Source organism: Calliopsis andreniformis, chromosome 5, assembly GCF_051401765.1.
Source record: "Calliopsis andreniformis isolate RMS-2024a chromosome 5, iyCalAndr_principal, whole genome shotgun sequence".
In the NCBI taxonomy this organism is placed as follows: domain Eukaryota; kingdom Metazoa; phylum Arthropoda; class Insecta; order Hymenoptera; family Andrenidae; genus Calliopsis; species Calliopsis andreniformis.
The window spans coordinates 7,137,783-7,160,183 of NC_135066.1; the positions used below are offsets into that span (position 1 = coordinate 7,137,783).

General features: G+C 42.9%; 1 protein-coding gene across 1 annotated transcript; it reads left to right on the forward strand.

Annotated features, from left to right (window-relative positions):
- Positions 1–5,856: 5,856 nt before the first annotated feature.
- LOC143179337 (growth/differentiation factor 8) lies at positions 5,857–22,328 on the forward strand. Its single transcript, XM_076378525.1, has 3 exons — positions 5,857–6,240; positions 20,859–21,471; positions 21,967–22,328. Exons 1-3 carry the CDS (start codon positions 5,868–5,870, stop codon positions 22,184–22,186), a joined length of 1,206 nt encoding a protein of 401 aa, XP_076234640.1. The 5' UTR covers positions 5,857–5,867; the 3' UTR covers positions 22,187–22,328.
- Positions 22,329–22,401: the final 73 nt, after the last annotated feature.

Here is a 22,401-nt window from a genome sequence, read left to right on the forward strand (position 1 = left end):
GGCCATGAAGCGGTAGACGATGTCAGCTCGTTAGCGCGATGCAACGGCAGAAAAAAAAGCGAAGCGATCGGGGATCCTTTTCTGGAGCCACCTGCTGCTGGTGCTGGTGCAAGTGCAGTGACTATGGCAGAGCAGCAGCTCTCGATTGGTCCTCATGATGACAGACAGCAGCGACGTGTGGGGCAACAGGAAACATGTGGAGGACGGTCGGATGACCCGATTCACCAATTTCTACTCTCTCCCTGTTTCCATGAGCTTGCTAGTCGACTGCATGGATAATTTCAACTTTAGAGGCGATATACGGGGCGTATCAGCGAGCTGTTGGTATAATTTCAGAGAGGGTGATTAAAAATATACATAACTACGTTAATGGGAATATTTACTGTATCATGGATAGAATTTTTTAGTACGTAGAATTTTTATAGCATCGTAATTAATGATGGTATTAGTATTCAATTTATTACTCTTAACCCTTTAAGGGAGGTGAGAATTTTCATGTGTGTCCTATAATTTATGATTAACATTTAGAATTAAACGTAAACATATTACTTTTCTACTTTGTACATAATATTCTAAAGATCAATTGAACACACTGTACATTATACAACTCATTTACGAAGGCGGATATATTCGCTCTGCCAGTAATTAAGATATGAAGTTATACATTTGCTTAATAAGTAGTTTGATCGTATTTTTTAACACTGATATTACATGATATAGGAATGATAACCCATTAAATGTTTGAATGATTCGGTAAATATTTCTGGTAGCTAATTATACTACTAATCTTAAAGCATATGACTAATACAATTGGATTGCTATAGGTAATGATGATAAATTTGTTGTTTTGTGAAACATGGTTATCTGAATATGCGGAATAAGAGTCAAATTATTGAGTTGTGCAATTACTCTGATACTTTTTCTTGACATTATTTTACTAAAAATTAAAAGTTCTATCGTTATAAATGCCAATTTAGTACTTTTAGAGTTACTTTTTTACTACACAATTTTTCTTAGTCCGTGTACCTCAAAGCTAACTCAACAGAAAAGAAATATAGGCTCATGAGATACTATTTAAATTGTGTTAAGAAAATAACAAACATACTATTCAAGAGACTTTATTTCATCTTGCTTAAATTCATTACTGCAACAACATTAACTGGAAACGTATTTATTTCCACAAGTATAACTCATTATTACGAATCAGAATCACAAAAAAGTCCGCATAAAAAATGCAGTTTCACGTTCTCGACTTATTTTTGCGCGCAGAACCCTTCCTCGATTTGCACCACCAGTTCACCGACTCTCCGCACAGGATAATCGCGCGTAACGTTTTACGGTCGCACGCGGTTCGTTCTCGGCGTGTAGTAGCGGCGCTATTTAGACCGCATTACGTTCAGCAAGACTCGCGCGCAATCGTATCGATTACGAGGCAAAATCGCGAACCACGTTTTACTATGATTAACGGTACGATAACGTGGCGCACACGGAAGGAAATCATGTATGCTAACGATCATTATTAATATTTGTAAAAAGAAGAGCCGACTATCGGATTGCCTTCGATCAGAGATCGCGATAATGACCGCTGAAAGAAAGCGAATTTTGTGGGTAGATTATACGCGTGATCGAGATGCAATCCCTTTATCTTGGAAATCAAAAGGGAAGTAATCGATTAATTTAACGATGTCTTTCCTTGTATCCAATACCACTGTCCCGTAAAAGTCTCCTAAGAAGACTTAAACAGGGTAGACTGTTGCAGAATCTGTTCTAGACCTTTGTTAGATTAACAAAGATAGATTGACTACAGCAAAAGTGGCTTTGTTAAATCTACAAAGTCGTTTCTTGCTGATTCTATTAAAGCCAGGCCTGTTAGTACTTTTGTAAATTTTACAAAAGACTTCAATAACTTCAGCTTAACATTTTTTTCCATACATGCTAATTAATCCAGAGCTATGGCCGCGGTTCAGGAAATAAGAAGCGGTAGGATGGGAGAACGAAATTGCTGTTGCTCGTTTGGTTATTAATTTAATATTCATGTCCGTAATATATCCTCTGTGCATCCTTCTGGCAAACCACCACCGTCAGGATAACAGACCGTACCGGATGATTGGCCAAGAAAATTTATTGTTCTGAGAAAAGCTCGAGCGTCGAAGACATCAATCTTTCATGGATTGATCCCGAAACTTTCTTTTCGTCATCGAGCCCATCATTATCAACAGTTATAACGTTACTTGTATTGCATGTAGGTACTCCTTCCTCGAATCGTTGCGTTGCAGAATTACAATAAGGCTGAATGCAGTTAAACGATAAATAATTTCAGTTTAAAGATATATGTTCGGCGGTAAGAGACCTTGGACATTTTAGACTTGAAGATGACGCGATTATTTGAAAAAATCATCACTTTTGATTAGGTTAAATTTTTTGTGGGATTTGAATCATGTGTAACACGGATAGCTTTTTTATTTGGGAACGATAAGTTTAAGAATTTTAGTTGTCTGTGCTTTCTACGAAAATGAATCAAATATGTTGTCGAAACGAAAATAATGCAGCTTATGAAGTATAGAAAGACTTTGTGACTTATGGTTTTTGTTTAAGATTATGGATAATCTGGAGTTATTTTTTAAGGAATTTATTAGATATATATTTTTCAGTTATAAGGAATGGGTACCTTATATAATTTCATGTTCAGATTTGTTTTTATAGAATCTTCTATAGATGTTTTCCAGAATCTTCTTTTAGGATTCTTTACTAGGTTTCTATTCAGACTTCATTTATAATTCTAAATCTATAGTGAATTAACATTCATACATTCAGAACATTTTCACTATCGTATTTTATAGTAATCTTGTTTAATTTTTGTCTCTATCTCTGAAAACCCCTGTATTTCGTTTTTGCCGTATACTTAATAATGAGTTATACATGTAGACAGAGCTGTTTTAAATATTGGTACAGATAGTGTAAAATTAATAAACTACCTCCAAAAGGAGAATTACGTATTCAATAATCTATGAGTTTTATCTTCTAAAATCTTAGTGGCGATCTTACAAGTATGGCTCTTTCATAGGAATAAAACTATAAAATGTACGATCGAAATAAAACTAACAGATTTCACTGTTTCATAATGTGTCGCGTAGTGCATCTTGTACGAGCGAGCGATCGCGCGGTGCGCGGGATTTGAATCGTTTTGAAAGTCGATTTGGATTTCAAATGTCGCGAAAAAAAAGAAGTTGATGGCCTATCTCGTCGATTTCTGTCGATCCCTCTCACGTTCCTCCATCCTCCCTTTTTTCCATATTTGCTATCGCGTCCGTTTCATCGGTAGGACAGTGCTCGCTCCGAGCGTGCCCTCGATACGCACGGCATAAAAATTCGATCAATTTTTCGGCGTGACCGTGCACAAATTGCAGACGTTGCATGCGTGAAGTCTTCATCGAATTTTAAATTTTTCTTCTATGCTAAGCGTCCCGGATCCTGCAACCACCTCAAATATATCCTTTCAAGAACCTTGAAATATCACGCGTTCGTTTCCATTTTTGGATTGCATCATCGGTATCAGAAAAAGAAGGAAAGAAGTGCCGAAGACACGGATCAGTCTTCGCGTTCGAGATTCAGGACGATCTCCACGACACACGGTTGAATGAAAAAGCAGTCCATCCTACCTCGTCGTACACTATACGAAATCCTTCAAGACTGACGCTATTTAAAGCACTCGAAAAAGAAAAAAAAAATGAATCGTACGGATTCGTATCTAGCGATAGCCCCAAAATAAATAAATCACAACACATCCCAGGACGAAAATTCTTAAGAAAAAGACAAAGTCGAGGCGAGTTCCATCGGAGGATCTTCCAATACTAGATCGGTTGGCAGTATTTAAACACGATGCGATAGACTTTGATGTCAGCGATGATTTGCAAAACGTGGTTGCAAAGAAGAGCGAGGAAGTATAGGCTAGGAGAAGTGCGAGTAACGCGAAGAGTGGAGCACAGAGAGAAGAGATGAGTAGCGAAGAGAACGAAGGTAAGCTAGGAGGGATTGCGGGAGGGAGATTGCTGGAGAAAGAGCAGAGAGCATGGCGGCAGAGGGAATGGTCGAGGGGGGTTGGAGGGGAGTGGGAGAGGGTCTCTCAGGAGGGAGGGAGGACCGTGTGTCAGTAGGGGGGCGTAAGGCTCGGGGTAGCGGGGCATCAAGGGGCGGCGGGGGAGGCGAAGCAGAGGGCGAAGAGGGCGAGTAGCTGCAGGAGGAGAAGGAGGTAGTGGAGGTGGCGGGTGGAGGAAGACGCGGAGGAGGTGGAGGAGGTGGAGGAGGGGGCTAGTCGTTGGCGGCGGGTGCAAGCGGGTGTACTTAGGTATACGTTCGGCCCCTACACGCGAATACGTAAGATACTACAGGAGAGAAGAGACGGAGAAAGAGAGGTCGGACATTCGCGTGGAGGAGAGAGACGGAGAAAGAGCGAAGGATAGAGGGAGAGAAGAAGAAAGAAGAAAAAGAAGAGGAGGAGGCCTCCGCCTCGACATATATGCGGTGAGAACGCGCGCCTCCTGACTCAGTGCTTGACAAGCCAGCAAGCTCTTAGGATCCATCGGGTTTTCACAGGCACGGCACGCTTCGCCAGCTGCCTGCCACTGCCACGCGAGTACACGCTCCTCGTTTACACGTCTCGCTCGCGTCCTCTCCTTCCTCGCGCCCAGCTCTCTTCCTTCCGGGCTCCGTTCGCTTTCTTCGCTTTCGTTTCATCGCCGATCGATTTCACCGATCGAGTCAGCTGACTCGCCGTGCAACACCGGTCTCCGCGGAAGTAACTGGCCAGCGATCCGAAGAAAAACGAGCGCGGAGGAGAGGAGGAGAGGTGTCGGCTGTGAAGGGGTATCCCGAGGAATCGAATCCATCGGAGGGGAGGGAAAAGGAAAACGGACTACGTCAGGTTGGTCGAGCGCCGGTGCCATGGCACCCAGGATACGTTTGGGAAGACGCGCGGTGCACCGGTAAACACAGTGTCTATCAGAGAGGCGCGCGCGTGTCGAGATTAAAGTTCGCGCTGCGAATCGGAGGTCACGAGGGTTCACCGGACCACTTCGTTTCGAGAGGAGGAAAACCGAAAGGAAGGCTAGATAGTCTGGAGGAGGTGAGCCGAGTCACCGCGTCGCGCCAAAGTGCAATGTGAGTTTTCAGGATGTCCCTGGTGCTTCTAGTGAGTGACTATGCTGAATGATATTTGATGGTGAGCGGAACGCTAAACGGAGCTAGTGCACCGTATCGTGGGACTCTGTCGTCATAGACACTCCGCCGTTTCCGCCGTTGCCGCCGTTGCGCCCTGACACGCGACATAGCCACTACTGGACCGTTTCGTTTCTGTGCAATTTCCCTTATCTCCGTAAGTTCGTCTTCTAGCCAGGTGCCATGAGGTCGCAAGGAAGGAAGCGAAACTGGATCGCATAGATCGCGATCGTGATCGAGGCTGGTCGCCTACTCCGGGTGATGTGTTGGCTCCTGGACACGGTGGCGAGCTGCTTGATCTCTGTGGAAGAAGGCTTCTCGAAGAGGGTAGCTTAGGGTTTCGCAAGATCAAGAAGGTTGTATCGCGGGACAAGCGACGGAAAAGGAAGCGTATAGAGGAGAAGGAAGCGGGGGAGAAGGTGGCGGAGGAGGAGGAACCGGAGGAAGAAGGAAAGGAGGAAGAGGGAGCGAAGGAGTCTCTAATCTACGCAAGATAAAAAGAAAATAGAAGAGGAGAGTGAGCAAGATTCGCAGCCAGCAGAGGAACAGGGCAAGGATCGGCAAGGTTGCAAGCATGAGGCCGAGCATCTGATCGTTCCCCTCGCGAGGAAGGCCGATCGTAACTGATCTGACTAAGGGTGACCTTGAGCAAGATGGTCAGGAGGGCGCTGCTACTACTCTCACTGGTCCTCTTCGGTGCCTTCGATGCTCCTGGCATCGAGAGAGCCCATGTCAGATACCTGGCGATGGCCGGTAACACCTGTAACGCGTGCAGAATGCACGAGGAGATCAGAGCCCTCAGCCTCGAAGCCATCAAGGAGCAGATTCTGAACAAACTGGGCTTGAAGCAGGCGCCGAACATGACCGGCAGAGCTTTGCCCAGGATTCCGCCGATCTCCAAACTGATGGACATGTACGGGATGCAGGCCGATCAGCCTCAACCTCTCGAGCCTGGTATCACACACCACGAGGAAATCGACGAATATGCTGCTAAGACGGAGACCGTCTTCGCCCTGGCGCAACCACGTAAGTGTCAGAATTCTCTTTCTTCTAGGACACAATCGTTTTTCTAGTAGTACAGAAAAGGCGCTCCAAAATACGCGGTAAAAGGATACTCCACGCTATTATTGCAAGCTAGTTACTCGAACTAGCAGGACAGTATATAATGCAGTTTCTGACTACGCATAATTGACTAAATTGACGATACATCTATGAGGGTAGCACAGAATACTTTTTATTATAGATTGTATAGTCGACTACAGAAGATCGTGTTGGATTGTCGCAAATGTATCACCAGCCTAACCAGTAGAATTGTTTAATCTATATAAATAGACTGAAGATTGAAAACCTATACGACTGGATTTATATTGTCGAATCGACTACGATTGGTTAAATTAGTACATTCGCAGTAGTAGCGTAAGATGTCTTTCGATCGACCGTACTGGCGCCTGTCGCTACTAAGTCAATACTCTCGTAAACGAAAGCAAGCAGGTGTAGTATTTTGAGACGTCCTGTATTTGAATACCGCGACTTGCCTCAAAGGTGATCCGCTTTCGACGAGGGTATCGCATTGAAAAAAGATACGGGTTTCTACATTGTAAGTATATTTAGAGATGGCAATCACAAATACGATAAACCGTCGTACGCGGCAGCTGTCGTATTTTTCCTTGGCAACAACTGAATTAACCTTTGCGAACCCCACGAGCTATCCGCGATGTCGTGCAACTGCAATTTGCAACATTGTAGTTTAAATTGAAACGCAGTCTCTACGCTTACTCGATTAAACTGAAACAAAAATTATATAACTTGTTCCCTGTGGCTAGGCAGTCTATTAACGATACTTGACCACGAAACTGCGTAACGAGATTAGGGCTTTTCTTCTGCTCCTCGAGATTGAACGATGACGCGCGGGCTGATAGGATACGACAGGATGGACAGGACAGGGCGCCCACAGTGCATTCTAAATTTGCCTGATCGAACCCTTTCTCGTTGGGAAGAAAAGTATTTCGGGCTTCCTCGGTCTCCTTCGTGCGGGTTCTGAGCCCGTCATCGATTTGAAATTCGATCTTACCTTCAGGCTTCGAGAGTTAGTCGCGAGGCGATAATGGGCCTTATTGAACTTTCTCCCTACGGCTTTACGCGATAATGCTCTACGGGGTCCTCGTGATGGTTAATCAATTTCCTTTATTCCTTTCATCCTCCGTTCCGATCTCATCACGCGGAAAGCGGATTGTAGCGTCAGGGGCTGAGCGAATGTGAGTCCATCGAAATTAGCATGGTCTTTAAGAAAACGAAGAGCGAGATTGTGAGGTAGGCGAATGCGTGTGGCCAGTCAAAGTCCTCGAGGCAAGAGATAGTCTTACCAGTTTTCGAAGTTGAGCATCGCGTAATAGTCGCGTGAGAACGTCGGCGAACCTGTGTTTAGCCCGTCTCGTCCTCCGACAGAAATCAAGGGCTTCGAAAAGCGGATCCGATCGAACAAGCAAGATCAGGAGACCGATGATTGCCGAGGTATTTTGAATTTAATGACCGATCGATCCGCAATCCCCGGTTGACAGGACTCGCGCGGAACATGACAAAGTACATATCCTCCGCTTCATTGTTGGTTATCTCGTGTCTGATGATTACAGGTGCCTGCTTGGACTTTCAAGCGGATTCGCATAATTACAGGACCGTTGTCATTAAATGGTCGGCGAATCGCGGCGAGCTCTGGCATTATGCGAGTGAATATTTATGCCGATAATTGTAGAAAAATTAGCGTAATTGGTTCGCTGAAACTGGTTCTCTCTGATGCACCGTGAAACTTGCTCCTTCTTATACTCTTTTTCGTATGAACGCTGCACAGTGGGCGTCGCGTCGGTAGCGTGTTTAATCTTCCTTCGGCTTAACTTGTTAACATTTAAACGCAATAATGACGACACGCAATTAGAGGCGTTTAATAACGTCTTTTTACCGGCGATCTGAATCTCGTCGGGGTTTATTATACTGGAGATGATTGCAGGCAAAAAAGTTGTCTGAGTTTTGAAGGTTACGTTGTGCCCTCGTTATCGGTCAAATTAGTGGCCCGGCGTGGTTTAAATAAAAATGTACGCCCGATAGTGGTTCATCGGACGACAAGTATCGCATGTTAAGTTGCACGACTTATCAACGAAGGTATTCCGTCGTTTTTAATACAGCGTTTCTATACGATCGTGAATGGCAGAAGAGAATAGAGAAAGGATGGTATCGAGAGAAGCCGATGGCAAACGAGTATCAAATTCGTAGAGGGTTATCGCCTCAGGCGACCTATATCGCTCTTCGAACGCCTGAAACCCGTTGCAGGACCATCTCTGGTATTCGCTCGTGCGAATTTTTTCGTCTCTTTCTTTTCTCTTCCATCGCCTTCCCGTCTCCGCTCCTACTCGCCCCCTTTCTCCATATTCGTATGTTTCTTGACGATTCCCAAGTCCTCTCTCTCTTTCTCTTTTTCCCCTCGCCAATCGAAGTCTCCCCTATCTTTCGGCTCGCTTTTTTCTCTCATTCTTTCGCTGCCTCTCGCGGACATCGACATTCCTCTTCTGTTCACCCAATTTTCTTTTTTTATACTATCGGTCCGCTCGCGATCTTTTCCATCCTCTCAGTCTCTTTTCGCTCGCGACTTTTTACCTTGCTCTTCCATCGGGTTTCTTCATCTTTTTCTGCACGGTTTTCTTTTAGACGGCCGTCTCTTTTCGCAAATTCCATTTGCCCTTTCTCCGTATTTTTCCCTCCCTCCTGCACCGATCTCTCCTTCGGTGAAACGACCAGCGATTTTTTGTCTGTTGTCCTCGGGAGATCGATCGATCTTTGTCGTTCGGCTGCCGGTCGATTGCCTCGATCTCGCCGCGTACACGTCCACGCATGAGATTCTGTTTCTACTTATACAGGGTGGTATGATCTTCAAAAGGGATGATTCAACATGATGAAATTGGTTGAAAATTTCATGACTTGTGAATATAACTGAATAATTGAATAATAAATGTATCAGTTAAAAGGTTAACACTAGAACTAATAGCAATTAATATATGGATTTATCTTTTTTTTTTTAGTATGTATATCTATATTATTGGCCAATAGTTTGGTACCACTTTGTGGATAGAAAGAAGTAAAGACTTTGCCATTAAACAAACACGTTTAGATAACTATATATATGTGTGTTCATTTGATTAATTCTCTCGAATAAATGAAACTGTTAATATAGACCTAAAGGAAATGTTGACGTGCGGTACAATTTTAATGACACTTGATAAGTAATTCAAACTTTTAAAACAAATTGATAAAATTTATCGTTCTCATATTACAATGAGCGTCACTGACGTCTCACAAAATGGAATTTTACAGCATTCAATAGTTTTTATAAAACATTTCTATGAAGTCAGTTTATCTGTTTCGACGACTCTAGTGTCAGTGGACATTTGATATTAGATTTGTACGAAAACTAAGTCTCAAATCAGAAACTTATTTCACATTTCGACTTATTTTTCACTGATCAATTATTACTTGATCTTCCTGTCTTCATTAACTTTCAGATAGCTCATATTTTTCTCTTTCCAAACAACAAAACAGCAATTGACAATAATCAGGCAAAAAGTCCGACATCCAATTTCCAATAACAAATCTCTACTGCGACGGCATATTGTCTTCACTTTGTCCAACTTGTCATTCCGTGTAGCAATTACCGAGCAAACATGCGCCTTAAATATGTTTTTGTCGCGTATATCGTCGGTAGAAATATTCGGTTTTCTCCGTGCATGCCAAAACAAAGCGATAGCGCGCTAATTGCATCGTTTGCGCGTCAAATAACAACGAACGTGAACGGTTAAGATAAATGACAGCCGGAAATCCCGAGCGCCTCGTTCCCAGCAAGAATTTGTTAACGTTCGCTGTCGTTCAGGACACGTTTGCTGACGGCGACTGTAAAATTCGCGTTTACCGCGTTTCGTAAATCCATGCGATATTAGTATCCCATCGTCCTTGCAAGCTTTCGTCCCGTTTGCTTTTACGCTCGCTCGATGCGCCACGAGCCTTCCGGATGGCTCAATTCCTCGGAATTCCATTTATAACTGTTAAGAGGTTCGCTACTCAGACATGGCCGATTATTTTTCGAACCAGCTATTCATCCTCTTTTGGATCGCCCCATGATGTATTCTCTACAGTGTGTCCACACACGAATTTCCAAGAAGTATACGCACGAACGACGAACCGGCCTCGATCCGCCGCGAAGGTCACGGCCGGTGCACAGCCTAGGTCAGGCCCATCGTTCATTATCGCGTTAAAGCCGTCTGTGGAGGTGACAGGCCGCTGTTAGAACTCCCGTATTTTTGGACGGAACCGAGACTGACAGTTCGCCGTGGCTCGCGCTGTAATTCGGCCTGCGGGCGATATCGTAGGCGGCCCTTGTCTTGACGCCTTAGCTCCCTCGATAAATATCACGTCTCAGCTGTTGTCTGCGGCGTTTAGTCTAATTACTTCTAGTGAGTGAAAAAAATATTTGCACAGTCAGTTGTCGTGTAATGACATTACATAGAGGACTAGTATATTAGTAAAGACTGTTTCGTTTAAGAAGATATTGTATAGGAAGATGATGTTTCTGTTTGAAGTGATAATTTGTGAGTCAGCTGGGTATTTGTGTGCTTAGTTTTTATACGATAATTGTGAATAAGAAAATGATACGATATAAGGACTGGAAACATTCATTTACAAATGTTCCAATTTTCTCTGCTAATAAAGTGTTAGTATTGAAAAAGAACATTTGTCCTTGATTCGTCATTTCATCGATAAAAAGAATATTCCTAATACCATTTGTACGCCATCACTCTCATATTGTGACGAAATCACCGCTGCGTAATAGTCGATTGAACATTCTTCTGCTGAAGATCAATAAGTAGCTCTATTTCAACTCTGTTATATGTTCTAATAAAATGCAAAGTATTTCTCATAGTTTGAGTGGTCTTTCCCAATGCTGAATCGATGTTAGCGGATAAAGTTGAAACATTCATAAAAGTTGTTCAGATCTTTTTATAACACAGCATTTTTTCATAAATTTTTCTATATTTTTTATTTCTTCACAAATTTACATAATCGACGTAAAGCGATGAAAACTAAATGAACAAATACTTTTTTCACTCAGAATTTAAGCTATTGACGGATCAATGTGATCAACTCCACTTTTTGAATCTTACAATATATATTTTTGTTTTTGTTTTGTGTAGTTAGTCGAGTACAAGTACTTGTACTTGTGCATTGCATTCTCTATTTCCCCTTCCATCGTGAGCGTTAAGGCACTGCCTTACTTCGTTGATAAAATTGTTCTTCAATTCGGATAGGATCAATGTGCAATAATCCTCTTGCTATCTTTAGCCAATGTTGGTTTTACGTATTTTCGACTACGGTTTCATCTGGTTGCACCCTTTCTTCGCGGCGCGGCGGTGTAGAGTACACCTGCTCTGGCGAAATTAATAAATCTGAAATTGATATATAAGCCGTTGAATAATGACAGTGTAGATAGTGGCACTGCGGTCAGCATACTCACAGACAGGCGCCGTGTCATCAGTGACTCTCATTTCAAACGAGTTGACGTCGTCTCCCCTGAATTTCTCTTATCGCGACCATCTCGGGGCTGACTATGCCACGCGAGTCTTCCGAATTTCTGTTCAAAACACAGGCTTTAATATCTGATAATGTTTCATCAGGATCAGTATCTGTATTAATTTAAATTAGAATGTTTCGTAGATTGTGCAAGCTGGGATAAATAATATAAATTTATTTGTCATTGCGTAAATGTTAGGGTATCAGAGAAAACATTATTCACGTTTAGTCACTTTGTTTTCTGTTATTTTTAAATGTATCTATCGAGGGAAAGTGTTTATATTAATACGTCTTTGAAAAGTCAAATCTCCTTAATTTATTTGTCTTATTAAAATGGATGCAATTTAATGAGCTAGAATTCTAAGATACTAATAATCTAAGTTAATCAAATTAATTTATGCACCTATGTAGTACAATAATCTATTACAAAACATGTGTACATTTATGTATCCACATAATAAAGAAATATCAAGTAAAATGTTGAGAACGTAGTACTATTGATAATACATACTACATACATAGACAAACGATTATTGATGGCGTCTATCGTTTCATCCCTCACAATTTTTTCCTCAAATATGGCTCGTTGTGAGGCAAGGGATTAAAATCAATAATCAAACGCTGTGTCGATCACAACAGTTTGCAACAGAGTATGGAAGCGATCAATCATGAAATAGCAATTGATTGGTAACTTGGTCGTGACGAAAGGAAAGCAATCATCGTATCTACCGAGGATATCTCGTCGATGATCTAGTTTGATCGTCCTGTTGATAGAACCGCGTGTACTGTCCGATTTGATCTGGCACTAGCGCCGATCCAGAAAACCAGTTTGCCGTGTTCCTGGCTCTCTCGAAGGCATTAGCTGTGCGAATATCGTTACTTCGTGGCAACATGAACGCATTTAAGGACTACTAGAGTTACATAACAATTCGATGGGTATTATCACCGGTTGGACGTGTACCTACAATATTAGATGGATGCCGGATCGTATCGCATTACCGCTACCTTATGTAGATTCTCATTTCATCTCGGAGCGGGAATATTTTTCCTTCGTTCAGTGACATCATCGATTCTCTCTGAGGAGTTTCGTGGAATACCTCCCAAATACGTAATAAAACCATTATCTATCTCAGTCAGACGTTTTGCCAAATGGACACAGTAGGTAATACCCCCGACTCATACGTCGACTCGTTTCGGAGTAATCGAATGTCGAAACAAGGTTGATGTATGTATGTATGTATCTATATATGCTCGTGTGTGTGTGTGTGTATGTAGAGGGCGGTTCGTCAATTTCGTTTACCTGAAATATCTCTGCCATTTCATAGAATGAAGCTATAGGGTTTCATGGTTTCGAGGGATGTATAATATGCTGGTAACGATTTCGTTCTGAGTGGAATGCGTCAGAGAAAAGAAACAAAAATCAAATCTTCAAATACCTGGTCTGACAATCAATACACTTCTACTTCTGAGTGTACATAGACCTCAAATATTTAACGTTATCTAGTTGTCTCTTGAAACTGTCGACACAATAGTACGAAAAATTACACACCGTTAAATCTTGTTCCCGCCCATATTAGACTGACAGGTTTAATTCGATTAATTTCGCAAATAAAGGAAGCAACAACCCTAATCTCGTTTCCCTTTTTCGCATCAGAGTGTGTATTCTATCTACAGGGTGGGATCGTGGCGAAATTTTCGTACGACCGATAAACAGTCTGTTTGATCCGCTGCGCTGGCAAGCCAGGAAGGAAACTCGTTCGCTCAGCGGTTCGCGTTATCGCTGATAATTGTCTGAAGCTCGTTCATTTCGAGGCGCACAGGCGAAGAACGGGAGAACGATGGGGTGCAAGCAGAGGCGTTTCTACGTGTTTCTTCTATCCCCTTTTTCCACCTGGTTTCGAGAGGGGCGCCGGCTTCTCGAATGCACGCGATGCCATGGCTGCGTACGCTACACCCTTTCGGACGGGAACAAGAGAAAGGACGGGTAAAGAAAGGGGAGAGCGAGAAGGGGCGGGAAAGAGAGAGAAGAAGAGGAGGAAAAAGAGACGCGTGACCCAAATGCGAATTTTATCGAGTTACGCTGTTATACTGTCGAAGTGCAGTCGCAATTGCAGGTCGGCTTTGTCACGCGATGCAAATTGCTCGAGGGCGGCAGTTTTTACGTCCGGTTCTGCCGCGAACGCGGCCCAAAGGGTCCGCTGACCGTCCCTTGCAGTCTGACTCCGCGCGGAACGCACGCTTTCGCTGAAACGTGTACCGGAAATACGATAAGTGCTTGTAGATGCATACATTTACCTAGGATTTACTCGCACATTTCGCGAATTAAACTTATCATCGATACTACGCCCGATTACTCTCTCCGTTATTGTCAACATTCGCTTCTAAATCGCGTTAGGGTCAAATATGGATGGATTGTCAACTGATAAACGCTTGCCTTATTAAAACTACTCGAACTTCTGGTAAAAAAGTTAGAGAATATTTTGCGTTGTTGAAATTACAGGATAAAGATAAATTAAAGAGTTAACAGTTATTCTATTAGTAATTTCTACAGAAAAATTGGAGGGTCGGAGCAATAAGGAGGTAGTTCCACTTTGAATTGGATCTTTTTAAAAGGTTTTAAAAGTATATCACATTTAATATTATATAAAAATTAGAACTGGAAAATTCAAAGTAATAAAAAGGCGTTGATGTTCGAATATTTGAATTTTAAAGTATTCCAAAATTTGAAAATCAGAAGTATTTAACTATGATTGAATTCATGCATATTCACAACATAGTTTAGTTATTGTGAAGTAATTTCCAGTTTATGCTTGAAGTATTTCCAGCTTCTGTGTTCAATATCATTTATTCAGTTTACTTAATGTTAATACAAAAAGTAAAGTACATACCTTAATATTTTGACCATATAAATGTGTTTAACAATTCTTCCTAAATAAACTCGTGAGTCATTGTAGATATATCATGACAAGTATTCATAACTAATCGCGTACGTACGTGAACGTTCACGAGCATTCTACAACAGGCGATGAATACGTGGCTTAACGAACGAACGCGCTCCACTTTTCACCCAAGTCGCGCGCTTGCATCGTTCAGTACGTAAATCTCGAGGATCACAGGTGACCGTGCATTGGAAGGGCTGTGAGTGCTGCGACTAATCACGAAGTCGAGAAAGTAAACAAAGGAACCGATGTCCTTGGATGCGAGAGATTCGCGATTGGGCGTTCACCTCGACAGGTATCCGAGCTGAGGATTGTTGGCGTAATTAAGTATTTCCAAGTCGAAGTCAGAGGGCACGTTATTGAGCGAGTTTCGACGGGACAGGGTGGGATGAGCCGGGTCGGAGATACGGGAGTGCATTACAACATTAATTTCGGGGTTCAACGCTCTGCGTGGATAGGCGGAGGTGTATAAGCTAGGCTCACGCAAACGCAAACTTCTACCCTCGTTGTCCCCTCGATTCTGCTCGATGGATAGACAAGTCGCTTCTATGTTTGTTCCGAATCTCATGTCTGGGCTTTCGTTTCATCGATCACTTGTCAATTTTTTTACAATATTTTCTCTTCTTGAATATACTGTCTTTTTTGTTAATTTTTGATAATCGATTCAGCTCGTTATTCCTCATAAAAAAAAGTATTAACCGATTCATGTCAAGAAACCAATAGTTTAGGAGATATTTTAATCTGAATTACTCGGATACATACTGCTTTAAAATAGTTTTAGGCCATATTGACCAAAGTTGACCTTCACATGACCTATACGCGTCCACCTATAGAAAAAATAATTACACTATCTTATCTCTTCATCGAAGCCATTCATTTCTTATCTGAATAATTTTTTCATTCGGCGAGTAGTTTACGAGTAATTCACATTTATCGATTAAAATTAGACACCCTGTATTTATACAAATATAATCAAATTTATTGCCTTAGTGTGGTAGCATACTCTACTCTACTATGATATACATGGACTCATAACTTAATCGTGAATTTCATTATCGTACAGGCTTATTCTTAAGAAGATTTAAATTTAATGGATCCTATTTAGATTTTCTAACAATAATTCCATTAAATCCACATTTAAATTGTCACAAAAACTCTAAAGGATCAAAACGGTGTCGAAAACCAAAACAAGATGGTATATCGTGGCACCGTCACGACGGGATTTCGATCGCGTAAAAGTTTAAAACGTCGCGAAGGGGTGGATTCGATCGTTCGGCTCACGAGTGTACCTGTACACTGTGGCCCCTGGTGATTTCGGTATTAAATTTCGACGAGTTAGACACGACACACGTTTAGCCGTGCCGAGTCATGTGCTGCTGGTAGACGATTTGTCGCGCGATATTTTTAAACGTCGTCGCCCTTAGAGCGACGGTTGTCCGCGGCGAAGAGTGAAAGAACCGGATGATAGCGGCGAAAAGTGCACGGAGGATGCACGGTGCACGGGCCGAGGGGAGCTGCGGAGTCCCGTATCAATTATTTCTTCATTTATTTATAGGCAGGGCCACGACACCGTGGTATCACCGTTGTTTTCCATCATTTCCACTCGTTCATGCCCCCTCTCCTCTTCGATTTCCCTTTTATTCATTGGTCGTGGGGAACCGCCTTCTGGAGGTGCCCGCGCGCCGCCAGTCTTCGCTTCGGCCCTTTGTTCTGTCAAATTTCTTAACTGAATAACGCCATTTGGGCAAACGCCTCCGACTTTTTCGTCTCTCTCGATTATTTTTCTTTCTTGGTCTTTCCAATAGAAAGTAACGTGTCTTTTCAAGGATAATTTTGACAAAAGGAAAGTTTTTGGAAAAAAGAATTTTTCATTTTGGTGGGAGACGATGAAAAGTGTGATTAATGTAGTATCTGGGATGCTGGAGTTTATTATCATCACTGTTATTACAGGGGTCAGGTCCCATTTTATACGCACAATTGGTTCATAGCATTTTTTTATAATCAGTCGTATCTGAGGAATGTGTAGAATATATATTGAATATTTCCACTAACGTATATTTGCAATAGCATAATCAGAATTAAATGAGATGATTTTACTGTTCAGTATTAGGTCTATTGTTATTGTATTAATGGAAATAACGTAATCTTTTTTATTCATAAAAAGTTCTCACCAAATCTAATGCCATACATTTATGTATAAAACAATTTAAACTATGTGGAATGCAAAGAACAGACGCGTATCAACTATTTTTCTTACAAATAATATATTAGTCATCTAGCATAATGTGTTAATAGAACCATATGTATCACATTTATCTACTATTTGGAATCCTTAGCATAATAATACTCTACTGTTCGAGCAGCTGAACTTGATTCTAAGATCGCTAATTCCTTTCATGACTAGAACATGGATTGCACATATACTTATCGTTAGTAAATTCATGGCATAATAAATAACTTATAAGTTGTCATTTAAATTTAAATTTAAGCATAACAAGTACGTCTGTCAAAGCTGACAACTGATTAAAAATTAGACCCCTTAGATTCCTTTCTTTCGCACCTTAAGCACATTCTCATTATTTCAATTTGTTTGCCAGCTCGCGGCCGCTTTGACCGCGAATCAATAAGATAGTGATAATAATAATAATATGGCGAGAAACTAGAAATCATGACTACAACATAGTATGGTCGAGCAATGCGAGTGACCTCCGTTCGCTAAAACTATATTTATCTCTTCGCGCCGAAGCACGATGTACTTTAGCGCTTTCGCTTTATTGTCTCTCTCTTTCTCTTGTCCTCCGACAAGAGCCCCCTTTTTTCTCTTTTCCGTTCGCGGCTAGCCTCTTTCTTCCTCTGTCGTGCTCACTCTACGCATTTATTTGTGTCTGCCACTCGTCACGGGATTTAAAATCCGCGCGTTGCGTCGCCCCACGTGTTTTAAGCCGCCCCGCTCGAGCTCGCCTCGAAGGCGCGTCAGACGGAATTCTGGGAACACAGATGCGCCGGGGAAGAAGCAGGATCTGTGAATCATTCGCGCTGCGTTTCGTGCGCTGCTTCTCATAAGATAATTGCCATTATTTCAATAATTTTCGATAGGACGCCGCGGCGACGGCTGCGATGCGACCTCATCCACGAAATACAGCAATGTTTATTCTTTCCTCCTTTAAACCCAGACGCGGCGACTTCCCTGGCGAGGGGTTAAATGTGGTTACAAAGATCTCGCGCCAGACGGTCGGTAGCCGCGTCTGGACGAAAATAAAATTGCCATCTTTCTGTCTCCTCGCTCTTTCGATCCACGTTCTTTCGACACGTCGCCGTAGCTCAGGCCACCGTTTGACCCGAAAATACAAAGAAAGTGCAGTCGGCGAATTCTCTCGCGAAACGAAGGCTGAGAGCTTGAAGGCCTCGAGGCGACCTGCGAAATTACGCAAATCAGCGTCACACGCGTGTATGCATTCTCTGCTCGTGATAGCACTAAAATTATAGGTTTGTTCTTTCAAACGTCTCTGTTGTTATCGTTTCTCTATCTCGTTGGAATGGCGGACTTGTACGTTCCGCTGATAGCAGAAGGAGAAAGTGACGGGGGGTCATCGAAATCATCCGGGAAAGATCGAGGAAAGTCATTGGAAAATTAAAGGAAGGCGATGGGGGACGAGACAATGGAGTTAGATTGGGTCTGTCTTCCGTAAATTGATTGAGGGAAGGTGACATTTGACACTTTGCTGCCACGTCACCTTTCTACGGCCGGCAGACTGATTTATGTGATTGTATTATGTAAATAATATTATGTGTATTATAATGCATATAGCACTGTAATATAATTGTATTCTACAAATAATGTTGACAGTGGAAATACTAAAATAATCGTGATGACTATAAGTATTAGTATAATACTTTTGCTGCATTATCAATGGTGTAACTTTACGTTAACAGAATTATATGGAATTACATTTTCAAATTCTCCAACTTTCGGATCTTCAAATTAAAAAATTTTTAAATATTCTAATATTAAGTTTTAATATAGATATTGACATATTCAAATATTAAGTTTTCAAATACTACGATTATATACGGTTTAATGAGTGCCACAGATTGACAAAGACATTAAAAAGTGATCGTTGCACTTCAGGAACTCTTCTCATCAGCGCTAACACTAGGATTAAATTGCCTAAAAATATAAAATTCGATTATACTTCCCTATTTCAGACTACAGTTTGATATCCAGTAACTGAATTAAATCACTGAGCATCTCCCGTCAGAATTCCTCCAGAATATACCTTGACAATTAAAGACTTACACCCTGTCTCGTTTGATAGTTGAATATTCAGGAAAACACGACACTGGCAAAGCAGGGAGAAGTTGACGCAATTAACCGCGACAAATTACTTCGAACAGTGAGATCTGAAGGATCACTAATTGCTCGTTTCTATGGAGCATCCCTGTCTGAGAGTCAAGGTAGAACGTGAACGGATTCGAACAGTGTGTCGCAGGAGAGGATGAAAATGGAAGGGGGTACTCTTCCCATAAGTAATTATCTCGGGACGTCGCCGGAAATAAGACGTGCACGACGCAGGGAGTGCATGACAGTGACAGTGATAACGATACCAACGCTCAGATTCGATCCACCAATAGTATCTCGCGGGCGCGTAGCACGCGTCGCGTAGCGTAATAATTAAGCAAGCCTTCCCTCCCAGGATCATGACAATTAGTTCGCGGAACGCCAATAAAGCTTGGAACACCTTCCGCGAGCAGGAGGAGAGTCGCGACTCAACTTGTCCCGTCGCGTCGCGGAAACGTCGTGGGACAAAGAAAGAGCCGCGGGACATTCGGTTTCTGGAAAAGGCACGGCGGTCCCGTCGAGTTCGGAGAAGCCGCTGGATCCAGTCGAATACCGGGACGTGTGTCTGTTTAGAAGCGCGTACGAAGCCGCGATCGGTGGTCGATGGATGCGAGCGGTGGTCACGGCGATTGATCGAAGGAAAAACGTAGTAGTCCGCGTAACGGTACGATTTGAGACGGCTTTGCCCTTCATGGAAGCGGTCTGAGCGTGCGATGGCCTGAATAGACTACTCGGGGCTAATGTACCTCGCTAAGTGTATATAAATCTGCTTCGCTTTTTCCTCCTCTCTTTTCTCCTGTTCCCTTGCCGATCGTTGCGGCGGCGGCGGCGGCGGCGGCGGCGGCGGCGGCGGCGGCGGCGGCGGCGGCCGCGACGACGACGGAGGTCGGGTTGAACGGTGGTCGTCGGGGTAAATGTCGGACGCACGTGCGTGAGCAGAGGCAGCCGAGGTCTTCGTGGTTCTCTTGGCTAGCAAGAAACTCGACGGATGCTTCTCCGGTCGTTCTTGATTTATTGCCAATCGCGGCGCGCGGGGACGATCATACCGATCTTGTCCGGCATCGATCCTCGATTAGGGATCGAACCGATACCGATACTACTGTAGGGCCGCGATTAATCGACTTCAAACGACTCTGAAACTTGGACTATGTAGCTTCTTAGTGACTAATCTCATTATTTTTCGTAAATTACTGTTTAAATATAGTTCAAGTTTCAATCGATGTTCTATTGTACTGTTATGGATATTATTAAACTAAATAGCTGTAATTTCGAAATCTTTGTAGTATTATTTATTAATAAACAAGTCAGGATTAAGGAAGTGAAGCAAGAACTTCGGTTTAACTTTTTTCAGAAAATATTTATTTATGTACTTCATGATGTTGGTACCTATTTCTACCTTGTTGCTATATTTTATAGTATTGGTATCAAGATTTTTGTGAAGTATCAAATCGCTGCTGATATTAGGTACTTTCCTGATTGTTATAATGTAATAGAAGAAAAGCGTTGCTATCAGCCAAGCCTTTTTCGTAGAACTCGTAGAAGCATCGAACAGGAATCGATATTTTGCAGAAGTATCGACCATGTATCAATACTTTTATGCAAGTACCAAAGGCTATCGATTCTTTCGAATGCCTCCATCTTCAATACCACTTGCTACCACATCTAGATAAGCTAGTATCGGTAATATTGATATATTAATCCTAATCCCATGAAATAGTTGTCTGATGCTTTAACGAATGTCGTGAATCTCTTGATTCCAGATCAGAGGCTAAGGCACTCGAAAGGCAGCCTTGACGTTCTCTATTTCAAATTCTCCGACAAGGTGGTCCAGCATCGGGTGACCAGGGCGGAGTTGTCCCTGTGGATATGGGGAACGGGTCAGGACACCGAGCTGGATGAGACAGGTGACTTGGACAGCGGCGAGTCCCATGAAGAGGGGCCTGTGACTATCACCTTGCAGAGGATTCTTCGCGGCGTCAGTGAATCTGGTACCCCGCTGCTCGGCCCACCGTTGACCACCAAACACCCAAGACCCGTCGGTCGAAGGGGTAGCTGGGTGACGATCGAATTAAGAAGGATGGTGGCCGAGTGGTTCAAGCACCCGAGGGATAACCTTGGAGTAGCTCTTAAGATCTCTGGCCCTGATGGAAATCATCGTAGGAATTCTAAGTTAGTCGAGACCAATCCAGGGGCAGAGTACGCGCCATACTTAGAGGTGCAGACGCAGGAGCTAGACTCCAGAAGGGGGGCGAGGATCAAAAGAAACGTAGGACTTAATTGCGACGAGGCCAGTCAAGAGACCAGGTGCTGTCGATATAAGCTCACCGTGGACTTCGAAAAGTTTGGCTGGGATTGGATAATCGCGCCCAAAAAGTAAGTGCAAAAGACAAAAATTTGTTGGATACTTTCTAATCGTGAACAAAGCTTGCTTTCAACGGCTTCTAGATTAAGAACGTGAAAGTCAATTTCTGTTAAAAAATTTTGCTATAACAACGGCATAACTAAAAAATCACGAGTTTTAGGGAAATGATAATGCGTTCATATGTCTGTCTTCGTTACTTGTAACTAGAAAGATAAAGAAAAGCATGAAATCGTGAGTCAAAATATCACTCGTGTGCATTTCCCTTACTTCCGTTGTTTGCTTATACAAAAAACTGTCTTCGGTTACTAATAAGTATCGATTAGGAAAAATGACCAAATAGGTCAGAAATCGTATCGTTTGAACTGCATAGGTGTTACTCGCTTACTTTCTACTCGATCAAGTAGCACAACTCGGTGGACAACTGTACCAAAAAAGTTAACCGTAACATAAGAGTCCTGTAGTTGATCGGTGCCGCGTAATGGACACGTTACGATTTTGTGTCTCAGGTATGACGCCAATTACTGTTCGGGCGACTGTCCAATGGCCTTTCTGCCGGCCTACCCGAACACCCACATCGTCAGTCTGGCAGAGCCGCCGAACAACACTGGTCCGTGTTGCGCCCCGAGGAAACTCTCCGAGATCACGATGCTATACTTCGACAACGAGTACCAGATCGTGTTCTCGCGGTTACCAGGCATGGTCGTCGAGAGATGTGGATGCTCATAGTCCACCTTAGGACTAGACGAGGAGCAACGACGACGAGGGGGATGCCGAGGATACGCTGGACCCTTCCCACGAGGCGCGATTATCGTGGGCCTGGGTCTCTTTTATACTTTTCGACGAACCTTCGATCGCGACGATCGCTGACCGCGCGTTTTTTCTTCGCCGGTCGTCGTCTTCGTCGTTGCCCAATCCTCGACGATTCCTCGATTCGATAGACT

What these genes read in the sequence shown, in the direction of transcription:
- LOC143179337 (XM_076378525.1), top strand. Translation starts at nt 5,868, where the DNA reads ATGGTCAGGAGGGCGCTGCTACTACTCTCACTGGTCCTCTTCGGTGCC. An exon ending in CTTCGCCCTGGCGCAACCAC is followed by an intron (nt 6,241 to 20,858) that starts GTAAGTGTCAGA and finishes TCTTGATTCCAG; the next exon opens with ATCAGAGGCTAAGGCACTCG. An exon ending in TGGATAATCGCGCCCAAAAA is followed by an intron (nt 21,472 to 21,966) that starts GTAAGTGCAAAA and finishes TTTGTGTCTCAG; the next exon opens with GTATGACGCCAATTACTGTT.